The sequence below is a fragment of the Phascolarctos cinereus genome, unplaced genomic scaffold (assembly GCF_003287225.1).
Source record: "Phascolarctos cinereus isolate Bilbo 61053 unplaced genomic scaffold, phaCin_HiC Scaffold_2;HRSCAF=192, whole genome shotgun sequence".
Classification (NCBI taxonomy): domain Eukaryota; kingdom Metazoa; phylum Chordata; class Mammalia; order Diprotodontia; family Phascolarctidae; genus Phascolarctos; species Phascolarctos cinereus.
Window position 1 is genome coordinate 150,534,470 of NW_027555625.1, and position 20,274 is coordinate 150,554,743.

The 20,274-nt window shown below is 39.4% G+C and overlaps 1 protein-coding gene across 7 annotated transcripts in view; it reads left to right on the top strand.

Annotated features, from left to right (window-relative positions):
* Positions 1-20,274, top strand: part of NINL (ninein like) — a 182,964-nt gene that overhangs the window by 93,125 nt on the left and 69,565 nt on the right. For all 7 annotated transcript variants that reach the window (XM_078149681.1, XM_020987407.1, XM_078149684.1 and 4 more), the window contains 3 exons: positions 7,035-7,205; positions 13,701-13,834; positions 15,895-16,035. In XM_078149681.1, the coding sequence (XP_078005807.1) occupies positions 7,035-7,205; positions 13,701-13,834; positions 15,895-16,035 (446 nt within the window). The remainder of the gene's footprint in view (positions 1-7,034; positions 7,206-13,700; positions 13,835-15,894; positions 16,036-20,274) is intronic.

Genomic DNA, 20,274 nt, shown 5'->3' on the forward strand with positions numbered 1-20,274 from the left:
TCTTTTTTTTTTTTAAGAACTGAAAATTCTGATCAGCCAGGGTGCATGAAAAGAAAAACAAATTAACTAACCAGCCAGCTTCTGGTTTTTCTTAACAGCTTCTCTCGCCCCCCTCTTCCTTTTAAAATCCTTTTTCTAAAGAAAGACTGCTAGATAGAGGAGGGGGGAGGAATATATTTAGAAGTGAAAAGCAAAGGCATCAGTTTTTTAAAAATAGCTTCATTTCTCATTGGCAGTGAAGAATGGTGCTAGGAGTGTTTTTCTTTGTGTGTGTATGTATGTGTCTCTATATGATTTCTGTAGTATGGGAGTATTTTTTTTTTTTTTGCTCAGGCAGTTGGGGTTAAGTGACTTGCTCAGAGTCACACAGCTAGTGAGTGTTATGTGTCGGGGGCCCGATTTGAACTCGGGTCCTCCTGACTCCAGGGCTGATGCTCTATCCACTGCACCACCTAACTTCCCCTGATGATGATGATGATGATAACACTCCTTTCTGTAGAGCATTATCTCCTTTGTTTTTTGTTTTTGTATTTGTTTTTTTGGTGAGGCAGTTGAGGTTAAGTGACTTGCCTAGGGTCATACAGCTAGTGTCAAGCGTCTGAGGCCAGATTTGAACTCAGGTCCTCCTGACTTGTGGAGTATTTCACCTAGATCATAAACCCTATCATACATACTTAGGTAGTTTTATGACCAAAAAATTACTTATCTTGTACCCAACTCTTTGGTGGTAAACCTTGCTGAGCTTAATTAGACTGGTGCTCAAAAGCGCCAGAGTTTCCTCTGTGGTAGGAGTTACTGGAGCTGATGCTTTCATGGAAATGAAATAATTTTTGATGTGTTTGTCTGTGTGTATATGCATCACGTGTATAAAATAGGGCCTTAGCCATTCTCATGCTTTGTATGCTAGGAGAACTGCCAAGGAAAGATAGTTTCTTTTGAATAGTTGTGTTAAGGAAAAAAGTTATGTATGTTCTCTTTTTATTGCTTGGACGGGATCTTGTAGGAATTTTTTAAACAAGGTTAAGTAACAGAGATGGAGAAGAACATAGCTTCCCAGGGAATCACTTAGTTGTTTTAAGACAGCCCTCTTCCTCAGTTCATAAGGAAACAGGTTGGAATCTCATTTCTCTTTGTAACATTGATATCTGCTCAGGCAGGGAGTGCTTTTTGAAGTCCTTGGGAGCTCCATGCCTGCAGAGGCAGAATCTATAGGTCACACTGAGAAACTTGAACCTATTTCAACAAAAGCGTCTCAGGCAGGAAAGAAAATGGGTGGAGGGAGCCGTGTCAGTCCTGATTAGAAACCTGAGCAAGAGATTATTTCTGAGTGTTGTTGTATGATAATGGACAAAAATAATAGCTAGCATTATATGGCACCTACTATGTGCCAGGCAGGAGATTAAATCAGTCAGTACTTAAAGAAATGCAGGCTATTCACTGGAAGGTCAAATACTGAAACTGAAGCTTAAATAGTTTGGACACATAATGAGAAGACAGGACTCATTGGAAAAGACCCTGATGATGGGAAAGCTTGAAGGTTAAGGAAAGGGGGACAGCAGAGGATGAGATGGATAGATAGTGTCATAGAAACAAGCTTGGACAGACTTTGAGAGATAGCGAAAGGATAGAAGGGCCTGTTGTGGTATGGTCCATGGACATGATTGAATGACTGAACAGTAACAGAATGGTCAGTCACTGTGCTAAGCATTTTACAAATATTACCTCGTTTAGATCTCATAACAATCCTATGAGGTACGTGCTATTGTTATTACCATTTTACTGATGAGGAAACTGAGGCAGACAGGATAAGTGACTTGCCTAAGGTCACACAGCTAGTAAGTGTATGAGGCTAGATTTGAACTCAGGCCTTCCTGACTCCAAGGGCCAGCTCTTTATCCACTATACCACTTGGCTGCCCATTGTAAGCAAAATTAGATATGATAATAAATTTAGACATTGGTGTAGGAAATTTCAGAAGGAATTAAAAGATCTGGTTTCAGAAATGTCGGTTGGTAAATCTCAGTGTGACCAGAATCTAGATGTACCTGGGTTTGTGAGTGTAATTATTTCCACTATACATCATCAAACCGGAAACTATCCAATTCTTGTTCCATCATTGGGCAGGTTGGACAAAAGTACAGGAAAGAAGCCCCACAAGGCCCATTCTAGAGCATTGGTCAGCAAACTATAGCCTCCCTGTTATCAAGAGTGCTTTGGGTTTGCAGCCTGCTTTCTCTGTAGTATGAGTGCTTGTGATTTTGTTTCTGGCCTAAATGAATTCATTTGTTTTATCCTTTATTAGTGCATTGTCAAAAGCACTCTTCCCCAGCACTCTGGGCTTTTGTTTGTTTGTTTTGTGCAGTCTAGTAGGGTGTAGGTTAAGTGTTTTCTAGGGTCTTACGTCCCTTTACTGAAATGTCTTATGGACTAAGAATGTTTGAGAACCAGTTTTCTACAGTCAGTGGCAGTGTTTCTCCCAGGATATATAAAATGGTATGTGGGAGAGTGGGGGGCTCTAGTGTGAGTCTACAGGGTACATGCTTTTTGGGGGTACTTTGTTATCCCTCTTGTTAATAGGAGCTGGGTCTTTTAGGCTGCCACTTAATGAGAGGAGTTGGAGAAGAAACCGAGGCAGTGGGGCAGCACCAGCTTATGCAGCCATGTTGGTGCTTCCTAATTGCGTTTTACCCCTCAGAGTCTGAGGCTGTGCGTTACTCTTATGTCATCATTGTATCTAAAAGGGATCATTTAGGGATGTCCCCCCCACAGGTTGACAAGTGTTTATCAAGTATCCGCGAGGTTTTTCTTGTTTTTTCTAGTTGCAAAGGACCTGCCAAAAAAAGATGTCTATGATCATCTAGCATCCCTCTGCCCTTTCCTACCATATCTTCTCTGACACCGATGGTTGTAGAAACAGGATCTGGTTATAAAGTAGTGTCGCTTGGTAGATAGAGTGCTTCACTTGGGATCGAGAAAACCTGGTTTCAAATCTCAACTCAGGCAAGTCGCCACCTGTCTGGACCATGGTTCCCTCATCTTTCATAAAGGGATAATAACAACTGTAGAAATGATGTCACAGGGTTGTCATGAGGCTCAAAAGAGATTATGTATTGAAAGCATGTTGCAAACTATAGAAATGTCAGCTACTATAAGGGAGAAGTTACCATAGTTAAGCCATTTTAAGATAGAGCACTGGACATGGAGTCATGGGGCCTGAGTTCAAATCCCAAACTCTTCTGCTTTCTACCTGTATGACCTTGGGCAAGTCTCTTAATCTCCCGGGGACTCAGTGTTCTCATCAATAAAATGAAGGGGTTGGACCAGATGGCCGGCCTCTAAGGTGTGTTCCACCTGGGGAACACTGATCCTGTGCTGTAATCACAACAGGTGTGGCTTTTTCTATTAAATGATTTCCAAAGATCTCATAGAGAAGACAGTAGAAAACTTCAGATTTGGTACTGGTATGCTGAACTCCTAACTTTTCTAATTTCTTTCTTTGGAAAGAACTAAGGGATTTTCTAGAAAAGAATAAAAGAATTAAAGTTCTGCTCCAAGTGTTAATACTGGATCTAATCTTCCAGATTTAATTTCTGTTGTGGATTTGTTAGGCATTCATCTAAATCCCAGAGGTTTGTTTAATATTTTAATTGTATAGAACCCTTTTTGTTTTTCTATAGCCTGTAACAGCCTGTCTGCCTTTCACACCTGTTGCTGTAACTTTGCCCAAATATTAATGCATTAGTGAAATTTTCTTAAATAAATTGTCTCTCCATTAAAAAAAAATATACTTAGTACCCCTAGATCCAGAACATTGGCCTCTAACTCCATTGATCTCCCAGCTCTTTGTGAGGGGTGTTTAAAAATGTTGAGCAGCTGAGGACTCAGAGTAAATTTCTATGTAATCCCTTCCCCTTAAGTGATTGGTTTGTCGCCTAGATCTGATCATAATGCTCCCTGCACTTTTTCCAACCTCAAGTATAATGAAATTAAAAGAAAATTCCTAGTATTAGCTACCTCATTCCACAGTTATTCTTCCAAATAAAATGTTCCTGGGTCTTTTCTGAAGAACTAGGGGATAACAGAATACAGGAACAGAATGCAAAATTCAGTTACTGTATCGATTTTTGTTTCCTTTACAAGAAGGTTCAGTTCCAGGGGTTGAGCTAGAGGGGCTCCTCTAGAAATGCTTGTGATATGAAAACAAAAGTCAACAGAACAAACATTTATTAAGCCCTTGTTATGTGTCAGATATTGTGCTAAGTACTTAAGATACGAAGAAGTAAAGATCAAAAAAATCCCTGCCCTCAGGGAGCTCATCATCAAGAGAGACTACATGTCAACAATTATGTACAAGGTATATGCAGGATAAATTGGAAATGATCTCAGAGAGAAGACTGGGAGCCAGGGGAAAGTCTTGCAGAAGGTAGGATTTTTGACTCAGACTCAAAGAAAGCCAGGGAAGCTAGGACATAGAGAAAATTAGGGAGACCATTTTAGGCATGGGGGATGTCCAGTGAAAATGTGCAGTGTCTGAAGATGGCGTGTATGAGCTGCAGCAGTTGGGCTAATGTCACTGAATCATAGAGTACATGAATGGGAGTAAGGTGTAAGAAGCCTGGGTAGATAGAAAGGGGCAGAGTTGTTTTTTTTGTTTTTTGGTTAGGCAATGGAGTTAAGTAACTTGCCCAGGGTCACACAGCTAGTAAGTGTCAACTGTCTGAAGCCAGATTTGAACTCAGGTCCTCCTGTCTCCAGGGCTGGTGCTCTATCCACTGTGTCGCCTAGCTGCCCCTGGGGCAGGATTTTAAAGGGCTTTAGATGCCAAACAGAGAATTTTATATTTGATCCTGGAGGTGATTATTGAAGTTTATTGAATGGAATGGGGGGTGGGGAATGACATGGTCATATTTGTTCTTAGGAAGATGAATTTGACAACTAAGTGAAGGATGAACTGTAGTCGGGAAAGACTTAAGGCACTGAGGCCAAGCAGAAGGCTATTGCAGTAGTCCAGGCATGAGGTGATGAGGGCTTGTGCTAGAGTAATGGCAATGTCAAGAGAGAAGGGGTGTGTATGAGATATATTATGAAGGTAGAAACAATAGCATTTTTTAACAGATTGGGTATGGGGGCATAAGAGAAATAAGAGAGTTGAGGGCGACATCCAGGTTCCTGGGCAACTGGGAAAATGGTGGTGCCTTTGACAGCAAATAGGGAAGTTAGGAAGAGGAGATGATTTTGGAGGAAAGAGAATGAGTTCTTTTTTGGACAAGCTGAGTTTAAGGATCTATGAGACATCTAAATTGAAACATCCAATGGGCAGTTCAAGATATGAGAGAGGTTAGAGCTAGATAAGCATATCTGAGGATCATCTGTATCGATATGATCACTGAACCCATGGACGTTAATGAGAACACCAAGTGAGATAGTGTGGAAGAGGGCCTGGGACAGAGCCTTGGGGGACACCCATAGTGAGTGAACATGACCTGGAAGAAGACCTAGCAAAGGAGGCTTAAAAGGCACTGTCAGACAGGTAGTAGGAGATCCAGGAGTGAGCTGTGTCATGAGAACCTAGAGAGGAGTGTGGTGCAGAAGAGGGTGATGATCACCCTTGTCAGAGGCTGCAGAGAAGTTTTGAAGGATGACCAAGAAAAGGCCATTGTAGTTGGCATCTGTAAAATCTATTTTTTAAAAAAAGTTTGGTTTTTAAAAATTTTTCATTGATGTTGCATTTTATGGATTAGAGAGGAAAGAACTGGAAGATGATATTTTAATGTGGAAAATGAACCAGTCTTAATCATCAAAACGGAAGTAAATAACAAATTGGCTCCAGTGAGGCATTGTGGATTATAAATGTTGCCAGCCTTCAGTGTTCTGTTATTGTTAAAAGCTCTATATGATAAAATCAAATCAACAAATAGCAAGTGATAAATGTGACCAGCACAGACTCCGAGAAGGAGGCATGTATGGTAACCAACCTGAAGTGGCTTAGGCCAGAGATGAAAACCTGAGGTGACCTGGCATCTAGAGATGCCGAAACACCCACCTTTGGCTGTTGCCATTTATGAAGGATAATGGAGCTGCTGAAGATGCCAGAGAAATTTGACAGGAATAAAGGCTATTGATGGATGTTGTTACGAATTGCATAACATTTGACTTATTATGTGCATGGTGTCTTAGTACAGTGCTCAAGCTAGAACATTACACTAAGACTTTTGGGATATCCTGTATATGGAGCATTGCTTAGAAGTTGTTGCAACATTATTATTTTTGTGGGCAGCTAGGTGGCATAGGTAATAGAGCACCAGACCTGGAGTCAGGAGGACCTGAGTTCAAATTTGGCCTCAGACACTTACTAGCTGGGTGACCCTGAGCAAGTCATTTAATTCTGTTTGCCTCAGTTTCCTCATTTGTAAAATGAGAAGGAAATGGCAAACCACTCCAGTATCTATGCCAGGAAAAGCCCAAATAGACTTACGAAGAGTGCCACTGAAAAATAACATTACTTTTGTCAAATAGCCATGTGTTGATAGATATGTACGTATAATATAAACACATATGAAAATGGCATCATGTTATCATGGTGTCATAGATACATACATATAAACACATGTTTATATGCATGTACATACACACATGAACATGTGTGTGTGTGCGCACACGCATGTCAGCTAGGTGACACAGTAGATAGAGCATTGGACTGGGAGTCAGGAAATTTAAATCCAGCCTCAGACATTTAATAGCTGTGAAAACCTGAGCAAGTCACTTAACCTTTATTTGCCTTAGTTTCCTTGACTGTAAAATGAGGATAATAATAGTACCTACCTACCATCAAGGTTGTTTTTAGGATAAAATGAGATAATATTTATAAAGGACTTGGCACAATGCCTGGCACGCAGTAAGTGTTTCATAAATGGTAGTTGTTATCATTATCATTATTGTTAGTATTATACATGTTTTATTTATATATATATATATATATATGTATATACACACGTTATATATACAGATATGTCTTCATTTTTACCAATCTACAGGTCTATGAGGAGAATGGCTGTAGAACCTCCACTACTTCATCCCTTCTGTCCCTTTGCATGGATGTGCACCTCTTCTCCAGCATTGATGATGGCACTGGGTTTGCCGTTCCTGAGCAAGTCATAGCCCTTTGGGCACAAGAAGGCATAAAGAATGGCAAGGAGATCTTGCAGGTTTGATACAGACCATTTGGTGCTGCAGCAAAATGCCTTACTTAAACGGCAAGGGTTTGGAGCCAGAATTACCATGGAAGCCATGGGGTTTCCTCCATCCATAGCTGGAGAAGCAAGGGTTTAGGAAAGGAAAAAAAAAACTGAGGGAAGGAAGTGGAATAGAATTTTTCTTTCAGGAGATTATAGCTAGAATGTGTACATACATCTTTTCCTATTTTGTTGTGACAGAAAATCCTCAGCAGAGAAGATTGCTTTGAAACACTCTTGTCTTCATTTCAATTTTTAAAATAAAAGGATCATAGAAGTCAGAAGGGATGACACCTTTGCCTGTGGATTTATTAGAGAGCTTAACTGTACTTATATGTAGGAAGAAAACACATCCACAGACTCATATTTCTACTTAATAATAATAATTATAATGATAACTAACATTTATATAACGCTTTAAGGTTTACAAAGCACTTTAAAAATATTGTTTCCTTTGATCTTCACAGCAACCCTGGGAATAGGTGCTATTATTATCCCTATTTTACAAATAAAGGAATTGAGGCAGACAGAGGCTAAGCCACCTCTCCAGGTTTACATAGCTATTAAATATCTGAGATTGAATTTAGACTCAAGACTTCCTGACTCCAGATTCAGCATTGTTTCCACTGTACCACCTGGATACCAGATTTAGTAGTTAGATCCCTCCCTTGTTCTCAACAACTTAAAACATTTTATTTTTTGTGCATACCAATTATATTCAATTTGGTAAACATTTATTAAGTGCCTACTAAGTTCCGGGCATTATGCTAAATCCAGGGGACATGAAAAGAGGCAAAAGGTAGTCCCTGGGGAGGACAGTATGCAGACAGATATATACAAAGCAAAGAAAGGTACTGGGATTAAAAGGGGTTGGGGAAGGCTTCAGTAGAAGGTGGGGTTTTAGATGGAGAAGAGGAGGCAGAGTGTTTCAGGCATGGGAGACAGCCAGAGAAAATGCCAAGAGCCAAGAGATGAAGTGTTTTGTTGGTGGAACAGCGAGGAGACCAGTGTCATTGATTGGAAGAGTACATTTTGAAGAGTAAGGTGTAAGAAGACTGGAAAGGTAGGAGGGGGCTAGGTTATGAAAGATTTTGAATGACAAACAAAGCATTTTGTATTTGCTCCTGAAGGCAATAGGATGCCACTGGAAAGTTTATTGAGTAGAGTAGGTGACATAGTCAGGCTTGCCCTTTAGGAAAATTACTTTGGTGGCTGAATGGAGGATGGATTGGACTAGGGAGAGATTTGAGGCAGGCAAACTGACCAGCAAGTAAATTCAGTAATCAAGGTGTGAGATGATGAGGGACAGCACCTGAGGGGTGGCAGGAGAGAAGAGAGAGTATTCAAGAGATGTGTCAAAGTCGACAGGCCTTGGCAACAGCTTGGCTGTGGGGGGGGTGGGGTAAGCAATAGTGAGGAATCCAGGATGACTCCTTCGTTGTGAGCCTGAGGCACTGGGAAGATGATATTATAGTATAGCAACTCGGAAGGCAGGAGGAGGGTAGGGTTTAGGAGGCAAGAAAATGAGTTCATTTTTGGACATGGTAAGTTCAAGATATCATTCAGTTTGAGATGTCTGAAAGACCATTAGAAATGGAAGATTGGAAGTCAGAAAAGAGTTTGGGCCAGGAAAAGTAGATTTGGTAATCATCAGTATGAAGATGGCAATTAAATCTGTGGGATCTGATGCAATCATCAACTGAAGTAATATAGGAGGGGAACAGAAGAGGATGGTTAGAGGGTGTGATCTGGAGGAAGATCCAGCAAAGGAGATAGATAATAGATGGTCAGGTGTTTCTGACACCTGTTCCTGTGTCCAGCAAGGTTTTCTGTGTGGTTATGTTTTGGCATCACACCAAGATGCTTTTTTTTTTCAGTTTCCTTTTAACCCCAGAAGTTGTTTGGAGGCTCAGAAACAACCTGTTACCTCATCAGGTTTCTTGGCATTTGGTGGATCTTATTTCAGGTCTTGTCTTGTCTTGTCTTGTCTTGTCTTGTCTTGTCTTGTCTTTGGCAGTGGGGTTAAGTGACTTGCCCAGGGTCACACAGTTAATAAGTGTTATGTGTCTGAGGCCGGATTTGAAGTCAGGTCCTCCTGAATCCAGGGCCGGTGCTGTATCCACTGTGCCACATAGCTGCCCCCCAGGTCATTTCTTTATTCATCTTCCACACACAGGTTTCTTCATTTAGAAGGCCTGAGGGGGTCTCTGTTCTAAAAACAGCCTAGTTATGAGAAAGGTTCTATTTCGACAGATCGCATCTAACCCATGGCAAAGAATTGGCAGGTCTGCTGTCCTTGCATTTTGATCCCCACTGTGTAGAAAAGACAGCCCTATATGTTGGTTGCCCTTTCCAACCTTGGTATTTTATTTTTTCTTGGAGCTTACTCTACATTCAGAATTTCTGTGGTTTTCTTTGTTTTGATGCAACTCACACCACTTACGTGGCAGCTACAGAGTTTGAATAATTTCCTATTCTCCAATTGTACCATTTATTTTTTCTAGAGCCCAACAAGATTGCCAGCCTGTTCTTGATTACACATGGGAAAAAGGCATCTAAAGCCTTTCCAAAGATAGGCTGGCGTTAATAATAATTATAATAACCACAGCTATCCCTTTCATATCTCAGCTTGCCCCATTCTGGTTTCAGTATATCATAGGTAAGCATGAAAAATTAAATGAGAATTTTTGGGGAGTTTTGTGGAAGCCACAGATGACATGTGAAGGCCAATAGATGACACAGAAAAAGTTTAGAAACTCAGAAATGCGCAAAATATGTGTAAAATATTACATATTATATATACATATAGTATATTACATATTTTCTACATATACATATGTATAGTATTACATACATAAAAATGTATAGTATTGTTTAATATCAACATATTTTACCTTTTAATACCATAATAATTCATACTACTTCTCTAGTATAAAGGGAGAGTCAAAAAATTTTACACAGATTTTCCAGATCTTGGGGACACCATGCTCTTAACTCCAATGATGTGGAAGGGATAACTGTACTGTTGTTACAAAGAACTTTGCAAATGAACCCATGTTAAATTCACAATACCCTGGGAGGTCAGTTCCGGGTTATCCCCATTTTATAGATGGGGAAACTGATGTAGACAGAGTGACTTGCACAGGGTCACACAGCTAGTATATGTCTGAGGCCATTTTTGAACCCAGGTCTTCCTGATTTCTGGTCCATTATTCTATCCACTGTGCCACCTGGCTAACTGCCTTGGAATGAGAACTTCCTACCTGTAAAATCTTAGATCTTGAAATTTCATTTCATACAGAGCCTAGGACACTCCTGACCATGATTTAAGAAACTCACCCAGTATACCCTGCCTCTTTTTCTTTTCTTCTGAAGGAGGAAGGGCCGAGCCACTGCCACTGGGGTTTGAACCGTGGGCCTCCCTTTTTTCTAGCAGTACACCAGATGATGCTTTAATCACTTTCCTGTTTCATTTTGGGTGACCTCTCAGGTTCATAGAAAAAGTAAGAAGAAAATATATTTGGACTAAGGGAATTCTTCCTGCAGTTTCTGTGTTTGGCCTCTTAGAATTTAGATGAATAGAGCAAGATGCCTGGGGGTGGGAAGAAGTACTTCTTGACCCTAAGTAATATCATTTTATCTTAAAAAAAAAAAAGGAGTATACCATTGTTAGAATAGAGTATAGAGTTATAGAGTTTCAGGACCGAAAGAAACCATAGATATATAGGGTGGTCCAGATTAGAGCTCAGGTTTCTCAGACTCCAGACTCAATGTTTTCTCCATTATATTACTGCCTCTTTTTTGCCGGTCAGAAGGGAGGGAGGGAGAGAGTAGGTGTTTATATAGTTCTTGTTATGTACCAGGCAGTGTGCTCAGTGCTTTACAAATATCTCACTTGATTCTTATAACGACTGTTAGATGTAGATGCTATATTATCCCCATTTTATAGATGAAAATTTGAAGCAGACAGAGGTTAAGTTATTTGTCCAGAGTCATGCAACTAGCAAGGTTCTAAGGCTGGCATGGAACGCAGGTCTTCTTGACTCCAGGCCCAGCTCTCTATCCACTGTGCCACCTAGCTGCAGTCAGAGAACAGCATTTCTTGCCTTAGACCATGTGGAAGTTCCTGATTTTCCTTCCTTCTTTCCTTCCTTTTTTTCCTTTCTGCCTTCTTTCCTTCCTGCCTGCCTGCCCTACTTTCCAGTTGGTCCTGTGCTGTTATTGATCTTCTCGCCCTCCCTGTGGTGATGTTATCTTGAAAGGGTCCTGGAACCAGTGCCTATATAACATACTTCTTCTAGATGAGGAAGCTTGAGATCTTGCTCTTTCAGAGTGCCTGTTATCCTCCTTAATTCTGTTTGGCCCGTTAGAAGCCATTATCTTTTTTGCCAACTCTGTTGCTGAGCAGAGATTGCCCGGCTAAGACTTTGTTCCCAGCTTGCTCCTTTGTGATACATGTTTGTCATTGTCAAAAAGTCAGCACTTGTATAATCATAACTTGTGTTATAATTATTATTCTAAAAGCTGACACTATGCTTTCCCTTTTCTCAAAGAGCTCAAATGACCTTGCACATAGCTTTTTTCATCCTCCCATAGAACCAATGAGGAAATTGGAGCTTGAATGATATCCCATCTGTGCTGATGTGTCCTATTGCCTGTGGCTTGACTTGCGTGTAGCCTTTAACATGTTTGATAAAGGTAGGGGGAAGTCCATAGTTATGAAAACATGGCTATGTTGTTATATTTTTAATGGATTGATAAGTGTTGCTTATTTTTTTCCTTTTTCCCCATTTACAAATTTTGTTAGATGGTTCCCTGGAGTAGGAGAGGGAGAGCTAAAGAGGGGAAATTAAGCAATGAGGAAAAAAAAGGTGTTGATTAAAAAGAAAAAAAAACCCTATTTGTCAGAACTTATAGGTCTTTGAGATGGCATAAGTACAGAATTTCAGGTCCTAAGCATATTGACATAGATGCCAGGCAGGTTGCTAGGGCAAAAGTAAAACCAAGGGTTGGACTTGGTGATATCTAAGTCCTTTCTAACTCTAAGTTTCCATGTTGAAGGGGAGTGTGGTGTAGTGTAAAGAATCCATGTCAGAAGGCGTGGATTCAAATACTGGCTCTATCATTATCTGTGTGACCTTGGGCAAATCTTTGCCCCCTTGAGGACCTCAGTTTCATCATCTGTAAAATGAGGGATCAGGCTACATGACTTTCATTCTAGCTCTAACTCAGTGAATTGATCAGGTGATCATAAGTCATGCTAAGAACCAAGATTCAGGAATTATTCACAGCATAGAGACCCATCTTGTGCAGCATAAGAGATGACTTTTTTCTTTCCACAAAACACATGACTTCCTGTATCATTGAAAGAGAGACAGCCTATATAAAGTGGCCTGCATGCTGTCCTTTCCTGAGTAAAGCCCAAGGGCCACTTTGTAGCCCACAGCACTCCTAAGGGTGGCCTGAACCGGATTAAAAGATTACCGGGAAATATTTAACCAAATAAATAAAAATACAATAAAATACAGACATTATTACATTTTGAAACGTATTACATTTACATTACCTCGTCTGTATGCGGCCTGCAGAGATCTTATGTATGTATGATTAGTGACTACCCCCGTCTCTATTTGAGTTTGACAGCACTGGGATAGCATAGTGGTATTTGAATTAGGAAGACCTATATTCATATTGTTCTTCTAGACACAGGTTTTATGACCATAGACTTCTCAACCTCAATTTCCGTATCTGCAAAATGTACATGATATTAATACCTATAATACATGTAGTCTGTACCTCCCAGGATCATGGTGAGGCTCCAGTGCTGTGATATGTGTAAAGTGCTTTGCAAACTTTAAATGTTACTATCTAAATGTCAGTTGCCAAAGTAGATACATAGACAGACAGATGGATGGATGGATGGATGGATAGATAGATATAGATAGATAGATAGAATGTTATATACAGAGGATGTCCCCAAAAGTTGAAACTTATTAAAGCTTGTAACTTCATTACAACTTTGGGAATGCCTTATATATGTAAACTTTCATACACACACACACACACACACACACACACACACACACACGCCCCCGCGCGCATATGTATACACTCTCTATGTATATTCTGCACGTGAATATCCATATCTGTCTATCTGTATCTGGCTTAAAGTGTCAGTTAAATCCTGCCTTCTACAAAAAGCGTTTTACCGATTCATCTGAACATTAGTTCCTTCCCTCTGAGATGACATCATCTCCATTTCATCTCGTATCTCCCTCATAAGACTGCGCTCTTTGAGGCAAAGGGTGTTTTTTCCATCTTTGTATCCACAACACTTAGCACGTTGCCTGGCACATAACAGGTGCTTTTAAATTTGACTTATTTTTATTAAAATTTCCAATAAATTCTGTTGATTATTATTAGCATCAGTCTCACCTGCCAGTGAATCCAGATTTTTATTATTTCCAGAACCTTGACTTCAACATGGAAGATAAGGTGAACCTTTTGGAACTGACATGGGCCTTTGACAATGAGTTGATGACTAGTGGTGGAATTCAGCAGGCAGCCTTGGCCTCCTACAGACATGAAGTCTGCTATCTACAGTAAGAGCCTTCTGTTTGTGTATGTTAGTTAGAGACTTCTGATGGAATTCTGTGAGTATCTATGTGTTAGCTCTAGCTTTATTGAAAATTTCAAGCACATGGGATGTGTTGGAGAAAGTGTTGGACCAGTGGTCATTTCCATGGAGAATCTCCAGGTTGTCAAGGAAGAACAGCTAACATTAGGAGCAGCCTGTATTATAGGACCCCTACTTTTATCATTTAATCGATGAACATTTGTTAAATGCCTACTGTGAACTTACAACTGAACTTAGCCCTTGGAATAGGAATATAAAATTTAAATAAGATGCTATCCTAGCATTCGAGGATCATATAGTCTAATAACTCCAGTAATATGCCAAAAAATCACAATGTAAAATATACTTGAGAAACTGACCAGAGAGTTACAAAACAAAATGTTGGGTGAAATCTGAGGGAAAGGTTGTTACCAACGAGGTAATTGGGAAGGTTTCCTGGTATAGGCAGCATTTGAAGTAGGCAGGCAATCAAGAGGTGAAGGGAGAAAGAGAGAACAAAGGGGAAAGTTCTGTCTAGTATCCAGATATGTAGGAAATTCTCCAAGTAATCACCAAAGGATATTGAAAGGCACCATTGTGCAGAGCCTTTTTTATAATCTACCTTTATTCCTACGTCTGTATGTGGAAGGAGAAAAAAAATAAATAAAATGAAGACTAAAGTTTCCTAGCAGTCCATTTTTCTTAGCCTGAACAACTTGTAAAACTTGAAAACTGACACATCCCCCTTGTCAGGTTTTTATTTTTGCATGGTTTGAGCCTTGCCTTATAGAATCTTTTTGAATGGGACGGCAAATGATAATCTCTAAACTTACAGGCTATTCAGTGTTTAATTGAGTCAAATTACATCAAAATTCCAAAAGGAAGATAGAAATATATGTTATTATTTTGAAATTTCATTTTGCTAATCATCAAGGTTGAAAGCAGTCCAATAAACCAAGAAAGTCTAAAAAAATCAATCTGATTTTTCTCAGTGGTGTTGGGTCCTGGACACCAAAAGGAAAACAGAAAACATTTCCCAATCTCTTACACAGTCTCAAAATAAGAGTTTTGGACAGGGACAGTATGTCAATTACATTATGATCCCATTTTAATCAAATTCTGTTTGAGATTTAGCTATTTATATATTCCCTCTGTTTGCCAGGAAGTTAAGTGGAATGATCATTTTTATATGTTTATTGATTGATACTTTTAAAATTATAGGGATTATTGCAGATAGCACATTCTATTCCCCAGGCAGTAAACAGGGAATAACATTAATGGAAAATTAACTCACTTTTCTTAAATTTTATGCTTCCAGATAAAATAACAAAAATTGGATTATATTAAGATGATAAAATCCAGATGATAACTGGAACCAATTAATATACAATTTGAGGGATGTGTAAATAATTAAACATATAGTTTTACATATAATCCAATCTAGTGTTGCTTGTTTGTTCAAAACACACTTTTTAATCACTTGCTTTATGCATTACACCACACAGTATGATCTGAGAAAATAAAAGGCACAATCACTTCCCTTAAAAGTTATAGTCTAGTTGGAACTGAGCAATTTTAGTCAGCTTTGCCAGCTGAATTTAAAAAAAGACTGAACCTCCTTTTCCCTTTGAATTCCATGGAGTATAATCAGCAGGTTTTTCAAGTGGGGAAAGAATTGATGATAGGGTGAATTCTCCTTTTAGAACCCACTGACTTTATTGATGAACCTTAAAAGTTGTACTGGAACAGTGCTAGGCCCAGGCCTCAGCAATGATCCGGAGTGACCAGAAGACCAGCTAATCTCAGAGAGTGCTGACCTGTTCTACCCCCCTTTGGCTCACTTGACTTGAGTTTGCAGCCATATACAGCTAGTAGCAGCACTGCCTCCTAGTACCTATAAAGGACGGAAACAGACACTCTTTCCCTCTCCATCCTGCTCTCACCACTTGCAAGTTCTTTTTTTATTTTAATCTCTCCATGTGAGAGAAAATAAGACTGTTGGTGTTGTGATTGGAATTCAATAATGTCTCCTTCCTCCATGGACAGAGAGCAAGCCGAGCAGACAGTGAAGCAAAGAGACAAACTGAAGCATGATTTGGAGAAATTGGAAAAACGGAACTTGGAGTTTGTCAAAGAGATGGATGAGTGTCACGTTGCCATGGAACACCTCAACGAAAGCAAAATCAAGTACGTGAAGCCAAGCCTGGGGTTAGGTTGGCCAGTAAATTGTGGCTCTACTGGAGCCAGAGGTGTTAATCCCTATATTCATATATATTATGCTAATGTCCAGAAGGCCCTTCCTGTACACCAGATTTGTGAAACTCACTGCCCAGCAGCGCAAAACTCCTGCGGGAGGCGGAACCAGATTAAAATGTAATTGGGAAACATTTAACAAAGTAAATAAAACTCAGGTACAAGATAGACAATGTTAATGTGTGGTTTTCTAAGTCAATATGCTGCCAGCAAGGTTTCTTTTTGAGTTGACATCACTGCTCTATAATATGGTGATGCAGTGTGTCACTGCTAGAGCACTGAACCTGAAGGCATGAAGACCTAAGTTCAAATCCAGCCTCAGATACTTACTAGCTGCATGATGCTGGGCAGATCTCTTAATCTCTCCCTGCCTCAGTTTCCTCATCTGTAAAATGAGAATATTACCAATTGTCTCTGAGGGTGGTTGTGAAGATCAAATGAAATAATTTTTGTGAAATGCTTTGTGAATCTTAAAAGTGCTATATAAATACTATTATTGTTGTTGTTATTATTTCTTCTTTTTAGCTGAGGTTACTTGGACATAGCATTGATAATGTAATTAGGTGTAGTGTGGAGAATGCTGAATTTACAGTTAGGAAGACCCTGAGATTGAATCCTGCCTCAGACACTTAGCTTTGTGATCCTAGGCAAGAACTTAATCTGTAAAATGGATACAATAGTTATTTCCCAAGGTTGTTGTTACGGAGCAAATGAAGCAATCCACAAAAAATGCTTCTTAAATCTATATAAATGCTATATGAATGCTGGCTTTTATCTTAATTATCACTAATATGCTTAACTCATCTGAAACCTAGAAAATGTGCATTTGAATCTGTAGATTAGATTTATAGTCCACCCACCATTTCTTTAAAAACAAATCTGTCCATCTCAAATTAATTTCAACCAATGCTTATTAAGGACCTGCTTGTGTGTTAGGGTCTAAGTATAGAAAAACAAAAATAAAAGTTCTTATTCTTTAGGAGCTTTCGTTAAACTGAGGATGCACCATGTATACGCAAATAATAAAAGAATAATTGAGGTGTGAGAGAACACTGACACCTGGGGAAGGGAGAGGACCAGGGAAGGCTGTACAGAGGATATGATACCTGAATTGAGCCTCTAAAGGAAGAGCTGGGTTTCAAGAGGCAGAAATGGGTATGGCATTGCCGGTAAGGGGGTTATGGCTTATGTGAATACACAGAGTGAGGCGAGTATCAAGTTCAAGAACAGCTAGTTCTGTTTGGCTAGACTGTAGAGTGAATGAAAGGGAATCACGTGAAATAAGGCTAGAACAGTAGGGGAGAGCGAGATTCTGGAGGACCTTAAATGCTAGATTAAGGAGTTTATATTTTATATGTAAGACAGTGGACAAGCATTTTTGGTCAGGGGAAATCATATGATCAGAACAAAGTGATTATTTTGATAGCCATGAGGAGGGTGAAATGGAGAGGAGAGAGACTGGAAGCAGGGAAACTAATTAGGAGACTTAGCCAGCCAAGAGAAGGTCATACGACCCTAGCTAGGGTGGTAGCCATGTGAGAAGAACTAAAGGGAGAAGAGGGAGAGAAGAGAGAGTTGTCATGGAGGTAGAATTTGTTAAAACCTGGTAATTGATTGGACATGGAGGATGCTGGAGAGGAAAGACTAGAAGATGACTCTGAGTATAAAAACCTAGGGGATACAGTTACCAATTTAAGGGCAGTATGCATTAGCTTCCAAGCCTCATAAATCTTGGAACAGGTGATGAAGCCATTTGAGTCTGAGAGCAGTAGGGGGAATATATGATTTCCCTTATATTTGATGAAGTTGGTTTTGCATCTTTTATCATTACTAGGCAGAGTCTTCCCTCTATGCCACCTGGATATTTACTTTATCCATTTGTCCTTTTTTGGAGAGGAAAACAGATACAGCAAGAACTGGATTTTTGAATGGTTTCAGAAACAAGGAAAACTTTGCTAAGCAAGGTGTTCACTGTATGATGCTTATAACTGAGGAAGTGTTGGGTTGCTCAGTGACTGTCTTGCAACTCTGATGTTTCCTGAGAAAATCCATTAAGTTTTCACTCTTAAAAGTACTGCCTTGATTTGAAACATTGCTGAATAATAGGGCTTCAAGCAATTTGAAAGAATATTTCTCCTTCTTATTCCACTATTACTCTTATTGGTAGCAGCATAGTGTGGTGGTAATAATGATTATTTGGCATTTGTATGTGCTTTAAGATTGGGAAAGTACTTTGTATACAAAATTTAATTTGATCCTAATAACAGCATTATGACAATAATGACAACAACAACAATAATAATAGCTAGCACTTACATAGTGCTTTCTGGTTTGTGTGCATCCTGTCTTATTTAAGCCTCACAGAAAACCGTGGGAGCTAAATAATGAAAGTATTATTATCCCTCTTTACACATGAGGGAACCGATTCTCAGAGATATCAGATGGCTTGTTCCTGGTTTCACAGCCCTGGACTTGGAGTCAAAAGACCAGGATTTGAGTCCATGCTCTATCTTCTCAGTCTCCTCATATGTAAAAACAGATAATACTTATAATACTTGTACTACTTAGCTCGCAGAGTTGTCATGAGAATCACTGGATAATAACTCTGTCTGGTCCTTCCCTCCTCATTTTATACATGAGAAACTGAGGCACTGATTAAGTAACTCGACCAGGGTCACATATGTATTATCATAAGTGTTAGAGACAAGATTTGAACCCATGTCTCTTGGCTCCAAATCCAAGGCCCATTCCATTGAATCAATTCACGTAGCCATAAAGATGTAAATGCCAGCCATTATTATTATTGTTGTTGTGGTTGTTATTATTATTATCATCATCATCATCCTCCTCTTTGTTGTTTGGGATTGTTATTAATACAGTTGATTTTCCTCTATCCCTCCTGGGAGGAGGAGAGAAGTATGAGGGGGGGAGTTAGAGATAAAGCAGTGTGTGTTAATTAGTGTTGAAGAATGTTGTGACATGAATTTCAATAGACAGCTCTTGAGTGAGAGTTGGACAGGATGTATTGGAACTTGGCTGTGTGTGATTTTTTTTTTTTGGCTTTTTGGTGAGGCAGTTGTGACTTGCCCAGGGTCACACAGATAGTGTCAAGTGTCTGAGGCCTGATTTGAACTCGGATACTCCTGACTCCAAGGCTGGAGCTCTATCCGCTGCCCACTTAGCTGCCCCCATTTGTGATTTTCTTGAAGCCAGTGTGTTCCAACACCAATACCAGCACACACACACTGACTTTTTTACACCATTGGTTAAGTGATAGAAGCTTCATTGTCTGTAACCCAAAAAGCCATTAGCCCCAAAATAATGGGGGTCTGGAAGGTCAGCGAATAGGGCTTTTTCATAGAACTGAACTGGCTGGGGAGAGAGAAAAACCAGGTTCTTGAACTGGGTTTTACTGTAGAACAGTGTTCTACAGGAAGCCTTCTCCAACCCCTCTTTTTTTTTACCCCCTTTTTTGAGAGGCAGTTGGGGTTAAGTGACTTGCCACTACACCTCCTGGCTGCCCCTCTAACAGCTGTACCTTCCCTCTTTTAATTATTTCCTATTTATCCCCCATGTAGCTTGCTTTGTATGTATTTGTTTGCATGTTTTCTCAAAACCCCATTAAATTATAAGTGCCTTCAGGGTAAGAACTGTCTTTTGCCTTTTTGTATATCCAGCACTTATCACCATGCCTGGCATATCATAGGGGCTTGATAAATGTTGATTGATTGATTGATAGTTTCCTCATCTGTAAAGTGAAGAAATTATGCTGGATGGTCCTTCTTGTGCTAATATTTTAAGATTCTGTTATTCCTAAGGCCAGGAATGGAATGTCTCAAACATAGAGGAAGAAATCTGTTTGTTTGTTTTTTAATGTTCTTGTAGTAGAAAGAGCATACATAGTCTTTGCCATGATAGGATTTGTATTGAAATTCCACTCTACTACATTAGACCTCAGTGACTTAGACAAGTCACTTAAACCTCTCTGGTCTTCAGTTTTCTCAACTCTGAAAGGAAGGGATTGGACTAGATGAGCTTTAAGGTTCCTTTCAGCTTAAAATAATATAATCCTATTTAATTATTATTCTAATTAATATTAATTACTAAAACAACCATATGGGTTATTATATTTAATAAAGTTTCTTTTATTTAATAATAACATTAAAATTAATA